We start from the raw sequence: 21,643 nt of genomic DNA, 5'->3' as shown, positions 1-21,643 counted from the left end.
AAGAAGTATCTCGATGGAATGTTGATATGAGACTGCGAGTCGTAGTACAGTTGTTGTCAGGAATGTTAATTCACTAGGTGAGGAGGATGACAATGGGGCTTCGATGCAGCCGAGATAAACCTAACAATTGACCTGTTACCGTAAGGATGACACTGGCATTCCTCGCTCGCTCTATTATGTCCAGTGGTCCTAATTTGCATTTTCTGATGGTAGATATATAGACTAGTCCGACATGCTAGTTTGGTCTATAATAAAGTTTTTACACGCCTGAGGCTAGTCCAGTATAAGTGGACTTTGTGAATATTTTTCACACGTCAGAGACCGTCTGAGTAGAATAAAAAATTGTGTGTCAGACGAACAGGTGTCTGAGGCTGTCCCTTTATTATTCGAATTCGGATATTAGATTTTGTTCGGAAGGCTTTAGGATGCAAATATTCCCTAGGAAACCGCATTACATTTTATTGCAAATTAAAAAGAATTATTTCACTCTTGCTTTTCTTATATAAAATTTAATCCTGAATTATTGAAAATAAAATTGATCAGTATTTCTGATGCCATATTTTCAGGGTGATGACTAGATTAATTAAGTCAGTTATCACTTTGTCGTTTATTTAGAAGTCTAGGGATGGTACGAGGTTATTTTAATCTGAATTTTTAATTGATATAACTGGTGTGTCTTGTCATTCTGTGCGACATAAACCGGCTACATAGGGTGGCAATATCTGAAACATGTATTTTTTATTATACGGTCCAAGTGACAGAAACTGGTTTATGCCTTCTCCTCGTATTTCCGATGATATTATTTAGTCAGCTTGTTTTATAAAATAAAAATGCAATACGCAACTATTAAAAATGACGTTTATATTATTTTTTTGGTGTATGAAAAAATATCCATTTTTACTTTAAGACTTTCAGTAAAAAATGGTAATAAATACATCTTCAAATTTCCTAAATTTGATGTGAGATTTGACATCAAAGGGGTCCTAAAATACCGCATGGAATTGTTTCCTGTGGCTTGTGGTCAGGACTGTAAATTGAATATGGTAAAGTCGATGGTCGGCATTTACTCTCACCAATATTCGCATCTGTGGAAGATGTGAAAATTACCAAATTGTTACGTCATTTATCCAAAACGCCTGAATATTTTTTGTCACACAGAGAAAAATATGCAAATTCCGTTAAGAAAAATTTTACTAAATGGAATTTTTTCAAAGTGCTCCGTAAGTCAGTCAACATATTTTACTGAGCACTACAGTAGTTTTCTCTGAACGCTTAAAATAAAATTCAAACCTTACCGAACGTTAAGTAATTTCTACTGAATTTTTCTCTACGTGCATTTGTCGCTGGTAGTGCATGCGGAAGGAAACTACGAGAATCCTTTTGCAATGATACAAGCTTGCAGGTAGTTTTAAATACCTGTTTTCAAAGACAGGAAAAAATCTGGTAACATCTTCGTAAGACGATGAAACATCTCCCGGGTTCATTCCTCAATCCTTCATCGAGGCTCCGCAATCCTTACGCGAGTGCAGAGGGTGAAAACTCCTACGATTAGATTCTCCGAGGTATGTGTCAACAAGAGGGAATGTTATTCGTCGGTTACAACAAATCTGAGCCCGAACTACTGACTAAGGAAAGTTAATTAAGTGACTGACTTTAATTAAAATTCTTCGATGATTCTGAAAAAAGAAATTGGAATGAGATAGTCACTTGACAATCCATCTACACTAATTATTTTCCTGCATTTGAAAGGATTTTCAGCTCCAGCGAGGATTACATGGGGACTGATCTTTCTGCATGAGGCCCTCACCTGGGATTGGACAACAGTAAATGAAGCTTATAATTAAAAGTTTCTCCCGAAGACGGAGGAAGGCATCCTGTGGAGCATAACACCAATGTGACTCAACCGACATTGACCTTTCCGGTCTGAAAATCCGGGAACTTCAGGACAACTTTTTCGATAATCTGACAGACGAGAAAAATATTGAACTTCAGAGTTAATGATGTCGATTATCTGCCGCCTTTGATCATCGTTAAAATAACAAAATTAACAGCACGGTTATTAGTCGACAATAAAATCTCTGGGCTCTGCAAGGCTTTTGTGTCTTTCAAAAAACTGAAATTTCTAAATTTACAGTTATTTTATCAGGAGATAGGTCAGCTTATCTCCAACTGTTTATTTTCATGAATCTAGCGCTCCAATAAATATATTATGGATTTGTATATTATTTTACTCTATTAATTAATTTATCATTCATTTAATAATTAGTTCATAATATTGAAACTATTATGGAGGCAAAATTGGAGATAAATTACCTCTCGTTTTCCACTTCCCTCGAGATTTTTTAATTGACATTAACAGATGAGCGTGTCCATCAGGTATATTGACGCAATAAAACTTAAGTTTCACATAAAGAGTTTCGTTTGATTCGAATCCGTTATTTCTTGAGGTGCATGTCCAGAACACCATTTCACGCCAAAGCAATTTGTACTTCTCTGCTCTCCTCTCTCGATTAAAGCTACTCTGTTGATGATTCTCACACTAGCACTAGCTCACTGATACAATATCCTTTCCCTTTCAATCTTCAGCAATGCATCTCCAATTTTCCCCTGAAAAAAGTTTCCTTTATCGCAGGTAATAGCTGAATTCTCATAAATCATCGGTATAAAGTTCATCATCATAACTAAATTAGCAAAAGTTATAGATTTTCCTTTCATTCTGGATCCAAATCCTTTCACCTTCACTTTCCTATTCATCTACTCTCCTTCCCCCCTATGCGGGGAATGCCCACATATTTTGTTTAAATAAATAAGTGAACGGACTAGTGAACATTGCGCAATTTTCATCTTCTTATTGACTTTCCTTTTTCCACTATTAATGATGCAGTTTGCGGATTAATAGTTCCTATACGCTCACTGATACACCCACCAGAGGCACGCAGATGAGGTAGCTATAAGTTGTGTGAAAGCTGGTCCTGATTTATGATCGATGCAACAGTTTAATTCCAGAGAATGGGACTAGAATTAGCCATTTCCAGGTCGTGTATTTTTTACAAAGGCCCCAGCTTCTTTCTCCTGAGGAGGATTTGAATATTTCCTGGATCTGTATGAGACGTCACCTGAGCGATAACTTTCTCACATGAATTCACCGTGAGTTAACGAAAATTGCAAACTCCTTTCTATTTCGTATGAATTTAAAGTAGACTGAATGGACTTTAGTTGAGTAGTTGAGTGAAATAGGGTATAATAAATTTGAGGTGCTCTGAAGAAATAATTATTCAACAGTAATACTTTTGTATATGAATTTTAACGTTGATGACAGCAAAAAGTTATGAGGCAAATTCTTTCTTTAAGGATTTTATGCTGCGCACTGGGGGATTTCAGTTGCGATTTGGAAAATTATAGATCCGTTTTCGGGTACTATAATAAATAATTACGAAAATTGCACTCTCTTAGACCCCAAACTAATTCCCGAAAAATGGGCATAAATTTAGTACCGATTTTTTTTATTTTTGCAACCAACATAACTTACTAGAAATCTCCCTAGAACTGTAGGGGAAGTCTATCACAATGTCTCTCGAAATGACTCGTAATAATCATGAATCACCGCAGCCGCTAATTCTCATTTTGTATTCTCCACAGCAGCTGCAAAAAAAAAATCTAAACTTTTGTCAAATATTTTCTGAAAGCATCGCATGCAGTCATGATTAATGTACTTCTCTTATCACTGTCACGCGCTGCCTCGCCAGACCGTCGAAATAATGAAGAAATAACCAGTGAGAAGAAGTTCCCACGATAGAAACATTTCCCGTTCCGGAATTCAATATGAGTACGAAGGAAGTTTCGCAGGGTTATTTTGTGGCATTGACACCAGCGTCTCATTGCACTGTTCCTCTCAACATTTAACTTGATATATTCTTTTTTCCCAGGTAATATCAGCCATACACTGTAACCATCGGGATAATAATGAGACACTCAAAGCGAGCCATCTATTACGATTACCCCATACACCGGAGTCATTAAATTTTCACAATTTTAAATTATTATTCATAACACCGTGACTCAAGAGTCAAGGTGAATTCGCGTGTATAATCAATTATCAGAATTAATGATCCGTTGGTTGGTGTAAAAGTTGGATCATCGCGCCTCGGTAGCAGCGATAAATATCAACATTTTTTTAAATTATTTAATTTTTTTTTTATCTCCAGATGCCCTCGTGCTGCGGGACACAGTCTGATGCCCCGTGGTAGACGTCCACGGTCACTTGTGATAAAGCTGACGCCTATGGGGGCCTTTTGAAAAAGGCACACAGCCGGTTTACGATAGAACGGTTGTAGGTGGATGATTGATGCCAATGACCGATAGATAATGAGACCGGATCTCGTCGAGTTGATGAAAAATATTCAAGATCAAGTTCAATGATGAAAGTCGTGGAGCTGAGGGAGTGGTGGATTTTGAAGTGGATACGAATATGGAACGATGAAGGGGCACTCTGCACGTAATGCTTGACTTTCGGAGTGAAAGGTGCACACATTTTTCAGGTACTGAGTTCGTTGTACCATAACGTCGATCTTCGTTGCAATTTATGGGGATTTACGCGTTGGGGCCAGTGGGATGAGAAATTTTTTGGTAATTTATGGAGATTGGGCGGTACCGGGAGAGACTCGGGGATCTGGAGGTGACATAACTCAGTTTAGTGATTGTGTATTTACATTGGGGAAAGGAGATTCTAGTTTACAGAAGCAGACTACTGGTTTTAGAAGATTGATGGGTGTCAAAGGCCGTCATGAATTCTTCAAGAAAAAATTATTTGAAAATTTAGGATTGTAATTTTCTAAACATTTAGGAGACTTATTATTTATGTTTTTCGGAGCAGAAATTTTTCATATATAGTGCAATGTGGCTATAGAAAAAAAATTACTTCAGAAAAAAATAAGAAAAATTAGGAAGAAAATGGCATTTCGCAGAATTGACACGTAATTTTTCAGAAACGTTCCGTAATTGTTACATGAACTACCTGTGAAGAATTGTGGTATCACTGAAATCTTTCGCGTCGATTTCGCAATCGGTGAGTGAACTGCGAGTTCCATAATTTCTCCAGATCATTTCTCTCCGCGTGTGAATATCGAAGGATTGCAATGCTTCCGTTCTGAGGTACAAATCAGTGGAGGAGGTGCTATCCACTGCGTAAAGTATTTCCCTTCTTTCATTTTCCGATCCTTCGGAAGGCCTTTTTTAAACAAAGTATTTAATAACCCAATGAGCAACAAACGAGTGTAATATGTGTATACGTAACGATCGGCTTTTATCTCTTTTATCTCCCAGTATATATTTTTTCGGACTAGCAGTACATTGGGGTCAAAGAAGGATAATTTAACGCATCAGTCGATGTAAATTGTTTATCTCATATTGATATTGGAACTTTCTCATTTCTTTCCACGGACATCGCGTGTTTATCATTGGACCGACGAGAATAACGGAAAGGCAGACGGAATAATAACGAGATATTCATCCAAGGATGGGTCGATGGTGCATCGTGCATGCACATATTGATCTTGAGACCAATAACAAATCAATTCATTTATTCACGAATTTCTTCAATAGTTTTAACGTGGATTATGGTAATTTTTTAACTGTCTAATTGTCATTTATTTGTGAATCAGTAACGGTGTGGAAATCAAAATAACTTAACTTAATTCTTAGTCAAGTTTTGAGCAATATCTTCCAATCTAGAAGAGGTGAAGGATTTTTCTAATTACATTTGTTGTAGCACTCACTTCGCTCGACAAAAAATGTTATAATAAAAATTTTGCCATCTGCTATACCGCTATAGGTATTTATTAAAAATGCGTCAATAGTTAGAAGGGATGAACAGATTATTATTTTTATGAAAATTGAAATTACTGTTTGAATAGACAAATATTTATACCTATTGGTACAATAGAAAAAATGAGATGTTTTGATTATGAGAATGCTACTGAAATTTACACCTCATCATTATTTTCCCCTGAACAATGACAGTTCACCGCAAAACGTGTATGTACTTTATTCTGCTGAGTGCAACAGCCTGTCTCCGATTACCAGAAACAAGTGCGTATACCACATAATATAATGCCTGTTTTTGGCGTAATAAGATACGCAAAAAACGAATACAATGGGGATTCATCGTACGAGTCAGCATAAACCGAGGATTTGTTTAGTACAAACTTCACTATTAAGATATCAAACGTTGTATCTCACGGTGGGAGCGTGAGAGTCACGACCTTATGACGAATGGGCCCTGATTCCAGTATACTCCAGCAAATTGCTTCAGTTTTTCTCCACAAATTGCTTCACTTTTTCTCCCTTTTCCCATTCAACAGACTAGCTCTTCAATATTTCTGGGATTTTTACCTTGGGCTTGAGGATATCCGAGTGGAGCTATTGGTGAAGAAATGATGGATCCCATCTTGTTGGGTTTGTCAAGGGCTGTTAAACCTTGACATAAATCACTCAGCATCATCCATTCAATCGAAATTGTTGACAATTGCTAACAGGTAACACTGATACTTCTGCTTTTGTAAATTTTCCTTCGTTGAAAAAAATGGATAATCACTGAAAAGTGTGAGAATTTTCAAAAGTGTCATTTTTCGTTGGAGAAAAGCGGATGGTTATGAGTTATTGAAGCAAATATTTGCACCACGACTTTTTTCGCGAACACCATTTCAGTCGTTCAAACATTGCAGCGGCAAAATAAATTTTTCCCACCCTCTGTGGATAAATTCTTCTGGAGAGAGTTACTTGCCGCCCTTTTTAAGTGTATTTGCCGCGGAATTTTTCTCCGTTTTCATTTCTTCGCGTGAAGCATAAAGCTGATTGAAGGAAAAAAAAGCCTCAAGTCCATTCCACCAGTCTAGTTACTCACTGGTAAAATGATAGACTGAAATGTTTCACTAACAAGTGCAACGTCACTATTATCACTTCGGCTGTGTGAAGATTATAGGGAGTCGTGTGCAAGCAATAGCTATAATAAAATATGATTTTTTCGAATCTCACCCTTTCCTCCCATCTTCTCACCCTCATCATCCCGGGCAGGTTTTTGCAAAGAGAAGATATTGAAGGCTAAACATAAACGCCTTTTAGACATATCGTGAGAAACTAGTAAAATTCTCAACCACCAGTCTCTGCCTCGTAAACATTCATTTTCATGTTACCCATTTTCCTCAGCGCTAGACGCATTTCCGCATTCTGCTTTCCATCGACCCTAATCTTGGGATATTGAAAATTCAGGAGCATTATCGGGATCGCCGGTGAATGGAGTGTTTTATGCATCAGAAGACACCTTTATAAGGCATTACAAGTGATGAAACAGAGAATTCTCGGTTTGTTTCGCTCCCCCCGGTGTTTCCTACGATAAAATGAGTGTTTGTGTGTTCGATCGTACCAGATAAAACTGGGAAAACTCGTAAATTCAACGCCTGGTTTCTCATGGATTTCTCACTGTTTTTTTTAAGGTTTTGGTAGAAATGCTGTTCAAATTTATTGACAGTCTCCAGTGCAGAAAATTAGAGATATGAAAATCGAAATTTTTCATAACATTGTGTAAGGTTTACCTTATGTCTGGACTCCTAGTTGAATTATTCCGAAATGCCAGCTGACCATAATCTCAGTGAGAAGACTTCAGTTCATATTTCCTTTCATTTAGAATTTATCTCAGATTTTTATCTTCTAAAGACAAACACAAGCAGTAATTTACCATTTAAAAAACACCGTTTTCCGTTGATACACGCGAGGCTGAATCGATCATCGCATGTATTTTTTCAACTTTTTAACATATCTCGTCAAATACTAGAAGTTGCCCAATAGTTTCCAACCTTTAACGAATTCTGAAGTTTCACCCGTCTCTACGTAAATTAAGAAAAAGGTTTTTATATTTCGAGTCCAGCAATTTTTCACTCAAAAACTTGTTTTTCCGGAAATAAGTATCGAGTCTCGAACCATTTTTTTTCTTCAAAAAAAAAAACTAAGAAAGTCAATATTTATCTTAATAAACTTCGCAGACTTTTTTTTCTTCTCATCTTTTTTCATTTGTACCATAATATGGTACTGTGATGTCATAAATTATATTAGTTAGATTAATATCACATGAGTACAACAATGCGTTTATCACCGTGTGACACACTGTATTTTATATCACTGCACATGAAAACCACAATGTCGCTTCGCTCGGTTAGATTGAGGTTTTTCCGGCCTAGTGACATAAAACACTATAATTAGTGACAATGTAGGCAGCTTGATTTTTTCCCCGGCAAACCGAGAAGAAAGGTAATATTAACTGCATCAACATGATTGCACTGGGGCCTCTGAAGATGGTCTATGATAACCCCTAGGGCAAACGGGAATATTCAGATTTTGACCCTCATGGCCCGCCCATAACGGTCAAGCCTCAATCTAAACATTTTCTTTCATTTGACTCTTATCGAAGTAGTTATGCAGTTTCTTTATCATCACACTCTGGGATTCGATTTTATGAGCCGACTGAATCGACTTTTAACGCTCTCTTTGGAAGTTCATTCGTCGCCGAAGATGGGAGAAATGTATTACCATTTCCCATCGTCGACATTTTCTATTGCCGATAAGCGAGATAAATTTGTTTTGATTTCACACATCAACGATGCTTGCCCTGGTTTAATCGCAGGTCTCGTTTTGCCACATGATCTTCTGTGTCAGTGAACCTTTGATGAAGGAAGAAAACGAAGCAAAGGCCTGGTGTTGCTGGGGCTGGTTTATTCGATCGGTAGTGAAAGATTCAAGCGACGTGCGTTCACATCTTCGTCGAATCCCCTTTTCCCATTTTATTTATGAAGTTAGAACCTCTAAACATGAGAATTAACGTAAACTATACATTTTTAAAGGCTCAAATAAATTTTCTAATAGATTTGTACTCCGGAAATCGGTTTCTTTGAGGGTCCTGGCATTGGGTGGAGTGATTAAAAACGGGGCTCGTTTCGTTTCATCACTGAAATCCAGTCCCAGGTTGATACATGCTTCTTATGAAATAAAAAAAGTGAAGAGAAGAAAGAGGCCACTCCTGGCCGACTTACGTTTAACGGTTCCCCGAATCTACTTTTATTCGCGGAATCTGGATTGACTCTTTCACATCCCGTCTGATGAATGGGATTTTTTCCTCGGGTGCACCCATTATTGAGGGATTTTACGTTGTGTTTAGCTACTGTCGGGTAGTTTTTTCCGGTAATACATTTATAATGTCGGAAAGGCATGTGATTGATCGATACAGTATTTCCTGTAAACAGAATGCTAGAGTGATTTTCAATTATTCGTTTTGAAGATTAATTGGAGAATAAATCGCTCATTGTGGTTATTGGAAAAAAATTAATCCAATTGATGAAAGAGGAAATAAATCATCATCTCTTCGTATTCTTGGGTTTGCGAAGGAATGGAAGTCTTGTAATGGTTTCAATTTGAGTTTTTATATTTTTTTATCAGACTGACTGAATGGAGTCTGAAATGTGTGACTTTTGATGATCTTTGTAGATACGTGCGAAGATGATGAAAACAACGCACCTGTTTATTAAATTCCATTTAAAATAAAAGTGTAATAAAATAAAAATTTCAAAAACAAATTTATTTAGATTTATTCTTATTGCTAGTATTACGGTTACACAGAAATCAATTTACGAAAGCGTTATTTACATTTGTGAAATCTACGACCAATTAGAGGTCGAAATTGGGGCTTCCAATTAATTTTCCATTTACGATCTATGACTATTTATTACTTAATTCAGCAGTGCGGTAAGAAATTTTACCTCGCCAAATGGAACAGTAATTTTTGTCTTAATCTTCAATGTCAATTCATTATGTGAAGATGCTAAATCAGTTAATATATTTCGAAAAAGCGAAAATTTATCAAAATCGCTTTATCAATTGGAGAACAAATTCGGTATTTTCAGAACGTAAAATGAAAAGCGATTCGCAGCACCAACATCTTCCAACGTTTTCCACTAACACTTGAAACAAAACAAAAATTTATTCATCTTCAGCATCCTGTTCCTCCAAATGCTGCAGTTTCAGCTGCTTGCTTCTGTCTACCTTCTCCGCACATTTCTCCTTCTTGTCTTTCTTCATCACCTTCTGCCCAATGACATATTCAGGGAGAACAATTTTGCTCCCCCTGAACACAGGTTTCTCCTCCTTATCCTCAACAGCAAGAGTTTCCCTCTGCATCCTCCTAACCCATGGTTTCCTGAAAGAGACCTTCGACGTCGAGGGGCGATCAGAGGCACTCTCATGCTGCCCATCATCCACTTCCATGTCGTCGGTGCCTTTGGCCGCTCGTTCCTTGAGCCTTCTCGCTCTCAATCCATTAAGAAACGAGAGTGCAGCCTGAGTATTACTCCTGTCAGACATGTCCTCATTCGATACATCAGCAAGACTGTATTTTGCCCATTTATGAGGATTACGGACATAATCTGGGATATTTCTGTCTGCAAAGGGTGAGGGCAGCTCTGGTCGCTTGAAAATGCTCTCCTGACCCTTGAATTGTCTCGTCTCAGTCCTGCGACGCTTTCCAGGAGGTGGGGGCCTCCGAAATTGACCCACTGCCAAGTCTGGATAGTCTGACACTGGTTGGACCACGTTACATGCTCTTTCTGCTTGAGACAGTTCGTTGAACAAAGCCTTCTGACGATTTTCAAAGGACGAGTCACCTCCTTGTAGCGTAAAACTCGAGCTCGAGGGGATCTTCATGGTCAGGCGTGATAATCTGGAGATCAAAGTCGTTATAGAGATGGGATCTAATATTTGTGATCATGCTGACATTTCTCGAATTCGTTTGGCTGGTATTCACCTGTGTTGTTTTGCACGTGTCCTGGATCACCTTAGAAAACTCTTGTCGAGAACGATTTCTCGCTTTTAAATATTCATTTGCAATTTTTAAAACGTTCTGATGAATTGACCTTTTAGGAAGTCAAATTTTGGAACGATTGACACTTTGTTTTGGTCGTTTTCTGGGGGTGGGTTGAGGTTATGTTGTGTAGAACCTCGGGGAGCAACAGACTGTAAGTGCACCTGTCGATAAATTAGTTGCTCGAAATGACAACCTTTAAATCTTCGTTGCTTTATTATCGTATCGAGGGAGCCACTTTCCATGCAACAAAAAACGACTTCGCTGCTTAGCAACCACAAATGACAACTCAAACATAACCTTTCGAAAGTATTTACTCTACTTTGACAAGTGTCATAAAAGCCTTCTGGGGCCAAAAAGGCTTTAGAAAGTGCATACAGAATATCGTAATCCTGTTTATTCTCATGAAGGTCGAAGACTCGTAATTTTTTTTATGTTTGGAGCACTCGCCCTTGTCTTCAAGCATTTCCATTTCAACATTATCCACATTCGGAGTGTATACGGCGTATTTCACAATCCGAATCGTCACATATTCTACGTTAAACTGAACAATAATGATCGGGCAGTACTGTTGTATAAGAAAAACAACAACACTCTTGATATGCGATCAATTAACGTGCCAACGGAGTATCAAGGCCGTGGATTGGCAAGAATTCTAGCCGAGGTATGACCTCTTGAATAAACTAAAAATTCACATTCTTCATTTTTTAATTTTATTGTTATTCTCTGCACTCATCTGCTGATCGGATTAATTATGAATCCAACAGATTAAAGCTGGAACTGCTATTGGAATTTCCTAAAGTAAAGCCTGTTCAGAAGTAGGATTTATTTTGCAGGCAGCTCTAACATACGCAGTGGTTCACGACTACCGCATAATCCTCACCTGCAAGTACATGCAGAAGTTCTATCTCGCGACGAAGAACCCAGAGTTGGAGGAGCGTGTCATCGGCCCCTCCAACCTCCTCTCCCAATCAGCAAAACCCCTCCACCCGGACACAGTTCACGATCTCCCAGATCCGCAAGATCCCCTGAATTTTCCCAAGACATAATCATCAACCCACCAGCCCCCCAGGTCATCAAAGATGGAGAAACTCGATGAGTCAGACTACCAGACCCTCATCACATGGTACTGCCAACAGAGCTACTACACCAGTATGTTAAGACAAGCGAAGGAAGCTGTCGACTCCTTTCCCTCAAGCGAAACCCTCAAAATTCTCCTGGCCCTGGCTTACCTCCTGACGAATCGGCCTCAGGACTCTCTACAGCAGGTCAACGATCTCCTCGGCTCTGATGACAGCACTCTCCCCTCCCTCATCATCCAGAGCTTCGCTTATCGATTGAGCAGCAATAAAGATCGTTCAGTCATCACTCAGATAGACTCTAGGATCCGTGAAGACAGGCGAAAAGCGACATCAACATCACTGTCCCGAACAGCGATGGTTCTTTTTCTGTTGAAGAAAGTAGAAAAAGCAAGGGAATACGCAGAGAAAGCCTATAAAATGAGTCCTCATGATCTTGATGTGCTCTTGATAAGTTCCTCAATCGACTTGAGCATCTCCAAAGGCGAACATAACTACCTTTCCACCATCCAGAAGGACCACAGTAGACGCCTGAGTGTCCTTCTGGCAACAGCAAAATTCCACGAGGTCAATGGCTCTCACGAGCAAGCCATCTTGATCCTTAATGCACTGATCGTTCGTTATTCCAGCTTGTGCATTCCCCTGATCGAGAAAATGGCAAATCAATTGGCCATGAAGGACTGGGATCAGGTATTGGAGACGTGCAACAGGATCTCTTCCATCGACTCCAACGATCTAGATGCTATCAAAGCCAAGACTGTCGTAATGATCTGTAGGGATGGGGATTATCCCGCTGCAATCAAGACACTTCAGCTATTTTTCAGAAATTTAGCCCTAGCTGAACCCAAAAATGTTGAACTGTTCTTGAAGAACGTCCAGCTGTTCACGAGGATAACGAATAGAGACAGAGATATCCTCCTAGAGCTTTCGAGAATCACTGAGAAGCTCATTCAGCAGAATCCAAACTCCAGTGAACCAATGATTGAACTTGGAAATATTTACTTATTGATGCAGAGGGTCAAGGAAGCTGAGCACTGGTACAGAAGTGCAGTGAGAATCGACGAGTCGTCGTTCCCGGCTCTCATGGGTTTGGCCCACTGTCAAATCCTGGAGACAACCCCGGGATCTGCTGATCTAGCAAGACAACAGCTGGACTTCCTCATGGAGGTCCAGTCCAATACATTGGATCCAAAGCTTTACTTCATGTCAGCGAAGCTAAGTTCAAACGAACCGAATAAAGCCTTGAAGTACTTAGAGATGGCACTCGACCTGATCCTGAAGAACTCTTCGAATTTGCCATATGGCTACCACTACCTGATCGAATTAAACCCAGTATTTTCCCTTGAAATCGTGACAGAATTTCTGTGCAACTCACCAACAGCGGCAATCAATGATATTCAGGAGAGAAAGACCTCCGAAGAAGATAAGCCAATTTTGGTCCTCTTGGGAATGATAACCGACGCTTGCTCTGGTTCTCCCGAAGCCTTTTTGCTTCTCGCAAAAGCGAAAATGCAATACGGGGACTTCGAGGGGGCCCTAGACACCCTAAAGCGGATGCTAGACAGCGTCGACCCTTCGAATGTCTCCGCGCACCTGCTAATGGCCCAGATACTGACCCGCCAGGGTAACTACCAATCTGCGTTTCAAAGTCTCGAAGTGGGACTGAGCTACAACTTCAAAGTCCGAGACGACCCAATTTACCACTTGATCTCTGGAATTGTTGAGAAGCAAAATGGTGACTTGGAGAGTTCCATCACCAGTCTGCGGACGGCAATGTCCCTGATAGACGCCAGGATGAAATCAAAGGAGCCAATAGCAGGGGATTCCATCTCGTTATCGGACCGAGCAACTCTGTACTTAGAGTTGATATCGGCTTACAGCCAACTGAAGAAATTCGATGAAGCGTCTGCCCTGATGAACGAAGCCAAGTCTCTTTTCTCTAACACTGTAGAAGAAGGGAGGCTGATTATTGGAGACGCAGAGCTGTCCTTGGAGATGGATGAGATCGACCGTGCGATAAGTTATTTGAGTCAGATCAAGCCGAATGAGCCGTACTACCTTGACGCTCACACAAAGTTAGCTGAGATCCACCTGCACCAGAGAAAGGATCGTCACGCCTTCGCGAAGTGCTTCAGGGAGCTGGTGGAGCACTGTCCAGGGTCCAAGACCTACAGCATGTTAGGGGACGCTTACATGGCGATTCAGGAGCCAGATCGAGCTATCGAGGCTTATGAGCACTCGTTGAAAGATTGTCCTGGGGATAAAGTGCTCGCGAGGAAAATGGGAAAGGCTCTGATAAAGACTCATCAGTACAACAGGGCTGTTAACTATTACAAGGAGGTAGTGAGGAATAAGGGCTGTGGAGAGCTGAAGCTGGATATGGCAGAATTGTTCATGAGGATGAAGCAGTTTGATAAGGCCGAGGGTGTTTTGACCCAAGAGCTGCTGGAGGCGAGGGGAGCTACCGACCTAGAACATCTGGAGATGAGGGGAAGGCAACTGTTGCTCCTTGCCAAGGTCAGGGAGAGGTCGGGGAATATTCAGATGGCTTTGTCGACATTGAAAGAGGCAAAAGAAAATCAGATCAGATGCATTCAGAGAATGTCGGTTAATACTTCGGTGACTGGTCTCAAGCAAGTGCTAGCAGAGATCTGCTTGACTATGGCTGATCATGCTACCGCGGTCAGGGATTGGGATCAGGCGATTGTACATTATAAGGAGGCACTGCAGCATAAAGCTGCGGATATCAAGGCCCTGTTGTCACTGGCAAAGTTGTACATGCAGATTAATGATCTGGATAAGTGTGCAGCGAGCTGCACTGCTCTGTTGACGGCTGATCCTAATAATGAGGCAGCTTCTGTTATGATGGCGGATCTCGCATTCCGGAAGGTGGATTTTGAAACTGCCGCCTTTCATTTCAGGCAATTGCTGATGAGAAGACCCACTTACTGGACGGCTCTTGCGAGGCTCATTGAAGTTTCCAGAAGAACTGGTAATTTTTGTTTTCTAGACTTATTTTTAATCAGGTTGAATTTATTAGTATTCTGTGAATATTTAATCTTGTATTATGATTTGGCTCATGTCTAATGCACAGGTAAGATCGACGATCTCGACGAATGGCTCTCGCGAGCAGAATCCGCGACTGAAGGATCAAACCGAGACGCAGGGTTCTACTACTGCGCTGGACTGCTCGACTGGCGCACCGGTAAGTTAAACTCGGCCCTGAGGAACTTCAATGCAGCAAGGCGTGATCCAGAATGGGGACAGCAGGCGATTTACAACATGATTGAAATTTGTCTGGACCCGGACGACGACTCGGCGTTATCCAGTGAGGCCTTCAACGAAGAAGACGCTCAGTATCAAGACTCTCGTACGATGGCTCTGAAAACAGCCCAACGACTCCTTCAAGAGCTGAACCCGAAGGGCAGCCCTCACGAAATGTTGACGCACCGGCTTTTGGAGAATTTCTTCCTCCTCACAACGAAGATCAAGACGAATATTGAGAAGGCTCTGCAGGATTGCACCGCCCTGGCCAGTCAAGAGACACTGAGAGATCATGTGGGACCAGCTCTGGGTCTCGCCACAGCCCACATTCTCCTGAAACAGACCCCAAGGGCTCGAAATCACCTGAAACGAGTTGCCAAGAATGTCTGGACCTTTGAGGACGCCGAGTACCTTGAACGATGTTGGCTCCTTCTTGCTGATATCTATGTGCAGTCAAATAAATATGATCTTGCTAATGACCTGCTCCGGAAAGTCCTTCAGCACAACGCCACCTGCGTCAGGGCCTATGAGCTATCAGGGCACATCTCCGAACGGGAACAAAATTACAAAGAAGCTGCTGTGCAGTACGCACAGGCTTGGAAATTCGGTGGAAAAACTAAATTATCTGTTGGGTATAAATTGGCGTATTGTTGTTTGAAAAGTAAAAAATATCCCGACGCTATTCAAGCTTGCAATGAGGTGCTCAAGCAGAATTCAGACTTTCCGAGGATTCGAAAGGACATTTTGGATAAGTCTATTCATAATATTAGATCGTAATTTTTCGGGAGTTATGAAGTTCGGAGGAGTTTGGACTATCCTGGTGGGACAGTGACTGCAATAAAATTGGTGTTTAAAGGCCTTTTTTCGTTTCTGGTTTTTCATTCCCTCTCTATCCCAGAAGCACCCTCTGGAGAAGAGTCCAGGACATTTTCAGTGTATATTGCAAGGGGTTTAAAAGGGGACATATGCAATAATATTAATGAAAAACTCGAGTGAAATTAATTATTAATCTCATTGAACATCCCCTTGTTTATTCTTCGAATATTTACATGATCAATAAATTCGAACGATATTTACACATCAACACAGATCATTTATAATTAATTCATCAATAAATCCATTAATTTTGTGCTTAATGAGACCTGTCAATTATTGAAAACCATTCCACTGTATGATTAATACTGATTGAATAAATTCCCAAGACAAATGTTACATCGCTATCGAACCCGCAATGAATAAAGACTGAGTCAATGATTTAGAGATCTAGATACATCACCTGAGTTGCTGATAGTGCGCCGCAAGCGGCTAGTGTGCTTGCGACGAATACAACGGCTGTTGTTGTTCCTGATAAACTTACGATTGTCCCCAGACAGCAAGATAGGAGAAATTGGGCTAGAAATACCATGGAGGAAACGATTGCCACGTCTGTGCCTAGGCCGCGCACTCCACCGCTGTGAATGCCCTCACCATCTGCTGTCACAGCGAACTAAAGATATTAATTAATTAAACCATCAACAAATGAGTCAAGAATATACTTCCTTATTCATCAATTGTGTTAATGAATGCCTTAGTTAATAAATCAATTGACAATTTTATGAATTACTTTTTGTTCTCGATTTTACATTTGACTTTACAAATAAACAGTACAATTACCGTGGAGAGGGCATGATATCGTGCAATCAATAAATACGGCATAGTGAATAAAGTGGAGTACATGACTCCTGCTGTCCATGAAAAAATTATAACACCAGCTGGATGTTTTGTAATTGCCATCATCATCATTCCACAGCTGTAGAACAGAAGGCCGTAGATGTAAACTTTACGTGCCCTAAAAAACGATCGTTATTCAATAAAAATTGATACTCTTTTGTAATTTACCTCACGTACGACAAATTTCATACAAAAATCATTTGCTAGAATTTTTTTTCGAATTCGTGAAAAAAAATTCGTGACAGTCAATGAATGAAATGAAGAAAATTTTCAAAATTCGCTGCAAAGTATTTTTACGGAAAGGATTTCATTTAATAGAATAGAAAGATCTCAATCTTCTGATTTTTCTAGGAAATAATTTTTATTGAACACAAATGTGTTACTCTCCATGAAGTTTTGTCGTCTGTGGTGTTTTGTTTGAAATAATGAATGTCAAATATTTACTGACTTATATAATTCTATTAATTTTTCGATAATCAGAGAATAACAGGCGCACGATAGTGAATACATCGACATTCCCCAGCATCCGAAACGCACGCCCGACTCATAGAGTTCTCGTTCCACTGATCCCTCCGGCGCCTGACGGGGTAATCACGATAATTACCATCAATAAAATCATGTCTATCAGGTGAGTATTTACCTGAGGATTACCCCCGTAAACCGCTTCGCCAACGAAATCAGTGAAGTAGAGGGAGTAGCACACGTGTGCCATCCAGCAGAAGAGATTGGTCAGACACACCATACGAACACTGTGGGGCATGTAGACTATTGACATCAGGTATTCACCCAGTGTTACTCTTGTTTCAATATTCTGATTCTCTTGTATGTCGTTATCGTAGCTTCCCGGTGAGGAGATTTCGGGGACCATTGGAACCGATCCGTGTCGCTTCGTATCTACCGGAAGCGGCTTCAGTATCAAATCCTGGAATAATTTACGAGGGGGAAATGGCGAGTGAAAAATTTGTTTCACTCGATAAATTCAATTTTTAGGGAGCAATAAATATTTTTATTCTGTAGGAGAATTTACGTCATGTCTTTCAGCGGTTTCTGTTGATACTGCGCCGTAGGATGTGCACTCATCACCGGTTATTTTATCGTACTCATTATCTGATTTTGTCTCCTGAGAAATAAATTGCGGTTGTAATTACTTTATATTCTACGAACGTTTTTCGCCCAACATTTTTCTGGTTGCTAAATTCGATTTCTATTGTTTTCGTGAAAAAAATGCACCAAAAAATGTTGAAAATTTAAATTTACATAGGGCAAACCTTCCAGAAAATATATCAATGGAATAAGCCAATTTTTTATTAATAATCAGGAAGTAATATCTGAACCTGTTGCGCGCGTAGAATATTCTGATACTCATCCCTCTCCAGGAGATAAAGCGGAATCTCCTTGAAACTCGTCACTGTGTAAGAAACGCAGATTATAAAGATAATGGTGATAAGCGTGAAAGTTGCGTGGAGATGTCCACCGAGTGCAACCCCGATACTCGTGGCATCCCAATTTATTCCCCCTAAACCATATCCCATAAATCCACCAAGACCAGCCATAATGGTGAACGTGCTGAGACCCCTGGCATGATCCTCTGTTCGTAAAAAAATACAGCAGTTAATTTTCCACAAAAAAAAAACAATTATCCATATTTTACATCACACGAACTTGTTTAAAAAAATCTTAGAGAATTAGAAAATATTCAAATAAAGATATGGCCTCATACAAAATATTCTTATTGCTTAGAATATTCAATTTTAATGTTTTGTAGAATTTAAAAATATTCCACAACCAAAACCGAACAAAATTGTTAATCCACAAATATCGTACTTTCAGAAAAAAATATCAATAGATTTTTTATTAAATTATTTGTCAAGATAATTCTGTTGTTGCACCATTTCACAAAGAAATCAAGTTCCCTATTTTCACCTTTTATCATTCCATGTCTCACCCGGTATCGTTACATCTAGAAGATAAGCCCTCGCTGGACTTTGACATGCGTCAGCATCGAAATCCAGTAAAACAGTTCCTAAAATGGTAAAGAATATTCCCCAGCAGTGGGACAACGGTGGGACTGCACTGCCGGTTTCATTCGCGACTTTAGCTGTGACTCGATGGCCGAGGGGAGCTGTGTGATTTGGCAGTGGTCTGGGATCACCAAAAGCGTAGCCCATATCCTCTCCATTGGGTACCAATAGTAATCCTGAGATTCCATCATGATAATGATCATCAATTAAAAAATAAAAAAGAAAACGTTTTTTTCTAATTACCCAGGAAAACACCGAGTGACAGTAGCACGATGAACGGTCTTCTCCTTCCGAACTTATATCTGCATCGGTCACTGACACTGCCGAGGATCGGTGTGACGAAAAATCCCACGAGGGGACTCAGGGCCCACACCAGTGTCATGTGCTGATGATCTACACCGATTTTTAATAGTGTAGGTGACACAAAAGCTGTTTCAGCCGCATAAGAAAATTCAATTCCCATTACAGCTGCTGATATCCTCACCAGTTCTCCCCGTGTCTTTTGCCTTAAAATTATTATTTATAGTACCAGATAGGATTATGGCAGGGAAAGGAAATCCCTCCGGATCGATCCGAAAGTTGTCACTTAAATTGGTGGAAATAAAATAGGAAAACATTAATAACGCAACAAATAATGATCTGATGGCTTCCGACGCACGAACTCATTGTTCATCTAATGCAAATCGAAAAGTTTAATTAATTAAATAAATCCGGTGAGAGTAACTTTCCAGCAAAGTTCGAGAATACAAAATTGATCGAGTGAAGAACAATAAATGAAATGTTTGAGGTGTGTTAGTACCTGTAAACATGAGAGTAATCCTCCAGAGTTCTCTCCAATTTCGGTGGTTTCCGAAAATGAGCAACCACCCCACCGATTCCCTGATTCGTTGGTATTTCATTCTTCCAGTCTTTGAACTCACTCCACTTTTCACTGATCTTATCACGCACCCCATGCATTCGCCCCGCGACTCCTTGATAATCGTGCAATTTATCCATGATCCAGTTCCAGGTACACGGTCTCTTGAGAATCAATCAAACAACTACCCAATTAATTCGCAACTCTCTCTTTAATTAATCAGAAGATCCTCATCATCATTTTATTCGACATCAACAACTCCACGAAATGCGGATTTGCTTGTTCATGTGATTGTAAAAATCCTCTCAAATTATTTAATTAGATATTTCCAGCGGACATTGTACCTCTTGCAGTTGAACACAACGAGAACTTTATTCAACTCCACGATAATGAGATTTAATTAGTCAGAATCCACGAGAATTTCAGGACTGCTGGACGAACTTTCATGATTGAAGTTAGTTTAAAACCACAAATCCCAGTCTTGATATTAATTATCTCAGTGTGTTATCAGTGATTAACTGCTGTCTCAGAGCGAGTCAACTGATGATCCTTTCCTTTGGGCATTGAATCCTATCTCGTGAGAGAATTTTCAGGATAAAATTCTTTGGTTCCCACAAAATTCAGTCTCCAGTCAATTATTTGATGAATTTATTACTGACGTATTACCATCCCACTGATTCAAGTTTAACAAACTCTTAATTACAGATAATTGCAACAACTTCCAGCTTTAGCATAATTGTTGAGGTAATTTATCGAGAATCGATTGCTGCTGAACAAACAATTCAACAATATATTCTGTAGAATTTTTTTTCTGGAATTTCAGGATTTCATGTTGCCTGTTGAACGTCCAGCGCCCGACTGGTTGCACAACCCTTGCGACCACCCCCGGCTGACTGAAAGAGGGTGGAAGATTGTCGTCTGACGCACAACCATTGAAAAAAACAGGACGAATGTCATGACAGCTTCAAACGCATCAAAGACCCGACAGTCTTGAATATTGCGGATTAAATTGATGAATTCGTTCATCAACTTCATCATCTGACGGTAAATTGCACTGTGGAATATTATTCTACAACACGTGTATATATTTTCTAGGACCTCAATATGTACTCCCGTTCAGGGAAAATTACTTCGGTACCTCATCTCTGTATGGGAGACACTGATGGGTTTTCATCCACGTCTCCAGTATTTTCATTTAATTACGTTGCGGTACTTTCGACGCTTGAGGGAAGGACGTGTCAGTTTATTGACAGAATATAATTTCCGGTGGAATCGTGACGATGGAAAGATCAATACGTTATTAACATATTTATTTTTTATGTAAGAGGAGGGAAATCGTTAATAGCAGAGGTCTGTCATAGTTGCGAACAAGACAGTATTCGTACGCATTTAATAGGATTTTAATAATAATAACAACATATGAAAACCGTGAATTATGCAGGAGTCAATCATGAGGAGGGATATGTAATGATAAAATTAAAATTTATTGAACATTCTCTTGTTTATTATCTTTCGCAGAAAAGATTTTAAAAGTAAAAATTTCTTTTCACCAGAAAAATTTCTTTAATGAAAAATAAAATTACAAAAACATTAAAAGTTGTAGTAAAATGGAACAATAGCAGTTGTAGTGGTATTCCCTATAATTCCATTCATCTTATCGAAGTGCGCCATCGCTTTAATTGGCTTTTTCATCACTCCACCCCCATTTCATTAGGAAAACTATTAACGCAATTGCAGTGAATGAATTTGAAATCTCCAGATGGCTCCAGCCTGAGGGATTTTCATAATCTCCCGGAGAGTTTATCATTTCTTG

The 21,643-nt window shown here is 39.7% G+C and overlaps 3 protein-coding genes and 1 long non-coding RNA gene across 5 annotated transcripts; 1 reads left to right on the top strand and 3 right to left on the bottom strand.

Annotated features, from left to right (window-relative positions):
- Positions 1–959: 959 nt before the first annotated feature.
- On the bottom strand, positions 960–3,920 carry LOC135162513 (uncharacterized). 2 transcript variants are annotated; one of them, XR_010298976.1, is made up of 4 exons: positions 3,530–3,920; positions 2,314–2,607; positions 1,417–1,962; positions 960–1,085 (listed from the first exon to the last, which is right to left on the bottom strand). It is a non-coding gene; the product is annotated as an uncharacterized LOC135162513 (long non-coding RNA). The 2 variants fall into 2 exon arrangements; XR_010298975.1 differs by having other exon boundaries at positions 1,417–2,607.
- Positions 3,921–9,603: 5,683 nt separating this feature from the next.
- LOC135167649 (U5 small nuclear ribonucleoprotein TSSC4) lies at positions 9,604–11,056 on the bottom strand. The gene is made up of 2 exons (XM_064131060.1): positions 10,844–11,056; positions 9,604–10,759 (listed from the first exon to the last, which is right to left on the bottom strand). The coding sequence occupies exon 2, from the start codon at positions 10,741–10,743 to the stop codon at positions 10,024–10,026; it is 720 nt and encodes a 239-aa protein (XP_063987130.1). The 5' UTR covers positions 10,744–10,759; positions 10,844–11,056; the 3' UTR covers positions 9,604–10,023.
- A 777-nt stretch (positions 11,057–11,833) lies between these two features.
- Positions 11,834–16,101, top strand: LOC135167582 (tetratricopeptide repeat protein 21B-like). Its single transcript, XM_064130912.1, has 2 exons — positions 11,834–14,971; positions 15,074–16,101. Exons 1-2 carry the CDS (start codon positions 11,983–11,985, stop codon positions 16,018–16,020), a joined length of 3,936 nt encoding a protein of 1,311 aa, XP_063986982.1. The 5' UTR covers positions 11,834–11,982; the 3' UTR covers positions 16,021–16,101.
- Positions 16,102–16,498: 397 nt separating this feature from the next.
- Positions 16,499–19,984, bottom strand: Lovit (loss of visual transmission). Its single transcript, XM_064130923.1, has 9 exons — positions 19,774–19,984; positions 19,218–19,480; positions 18,899–19,150; positions 18,288–18,541; positions 17,981–18,073; positions 17,594–17,875; positions 17,402–17,532; positions 16,897–17,071; positions 16,499–16,729 (listed from the first exon to the last, which is right to left on the bottom strand). The coding sequence occupies exons 1-9, from the start codon at positions 19,968–19,970 to the stop codon at positions 16,499–16,501; spliced, it is 1,878 nt and encodes a 625-aa protein (XP_063986993.1). The 5' UTR covers positions 19,971–19,984.
- Between the last annotated feature and the right edge of the window lie 1,659 nt (positions 19,985–21,643).

The sequence above is a fragment of the Diachasmimorpha longicaudata genome, chromosome 1 (assembly GCF_034640455.1).
Source record: "Diachasmimorpha longicaudata isolate KC_UGA_2023 chromosome 1, iyDiaLong2, whole genome shotgun sequence".
Taxonomy (NCBI): domain Eukaryota; kingdom Metazoa; phylum Arthropoda; class Insecta; order Hymenoptera; family Braconidae; genus Diachasmimorpha; species Diachasmimorpha longicaudata.
This window is presented reverse-complemented; position numbering and strand designations above follow the sequence as displayed.

Coding starts and splice junctions, on each gene's coding strand:
- LOC135167582 (XM_064130912.1), top strand. CDS start 11,983: ATGGAGAAACTCGATGAGTCAGACTACCAGACCCTCATCACATGGTAC. Junction 14,972..15,073: donor TGAAGTTTCCAGAAGAACTG/GTAATTTTTGTT, acceptor TCTAATGCACAG/GTAAGATCGACGATCTCGAC.
- LOC135167649 (XM_064131060.1), bottom strand. CDS start 10,743: ATGAAGATCCCCTCGAGCTCGAGTTTTACGCTACAAGGAGGTGACTCG.
- Lovit (XM_064130923.1), bottom strand. CDS start 19,970: ATGGATAAATTGCACGATTATCAAGGAGTCGCGGGGCGAATGCATGGG. Junction 19,481..19,773: donor GATTACTCTCATGTTTACAG/GTACTAACACAC, acceptor AATAATTTTAAG/GCAAAAGACACGGGGAGAAC. Junction 17,072..17,401: donor AAATTAATAGAATTATATAA/GTCAGTAAATAT, acceptor ATCGTTTTTTAG/GGCACGTAAAGTTTACATCT.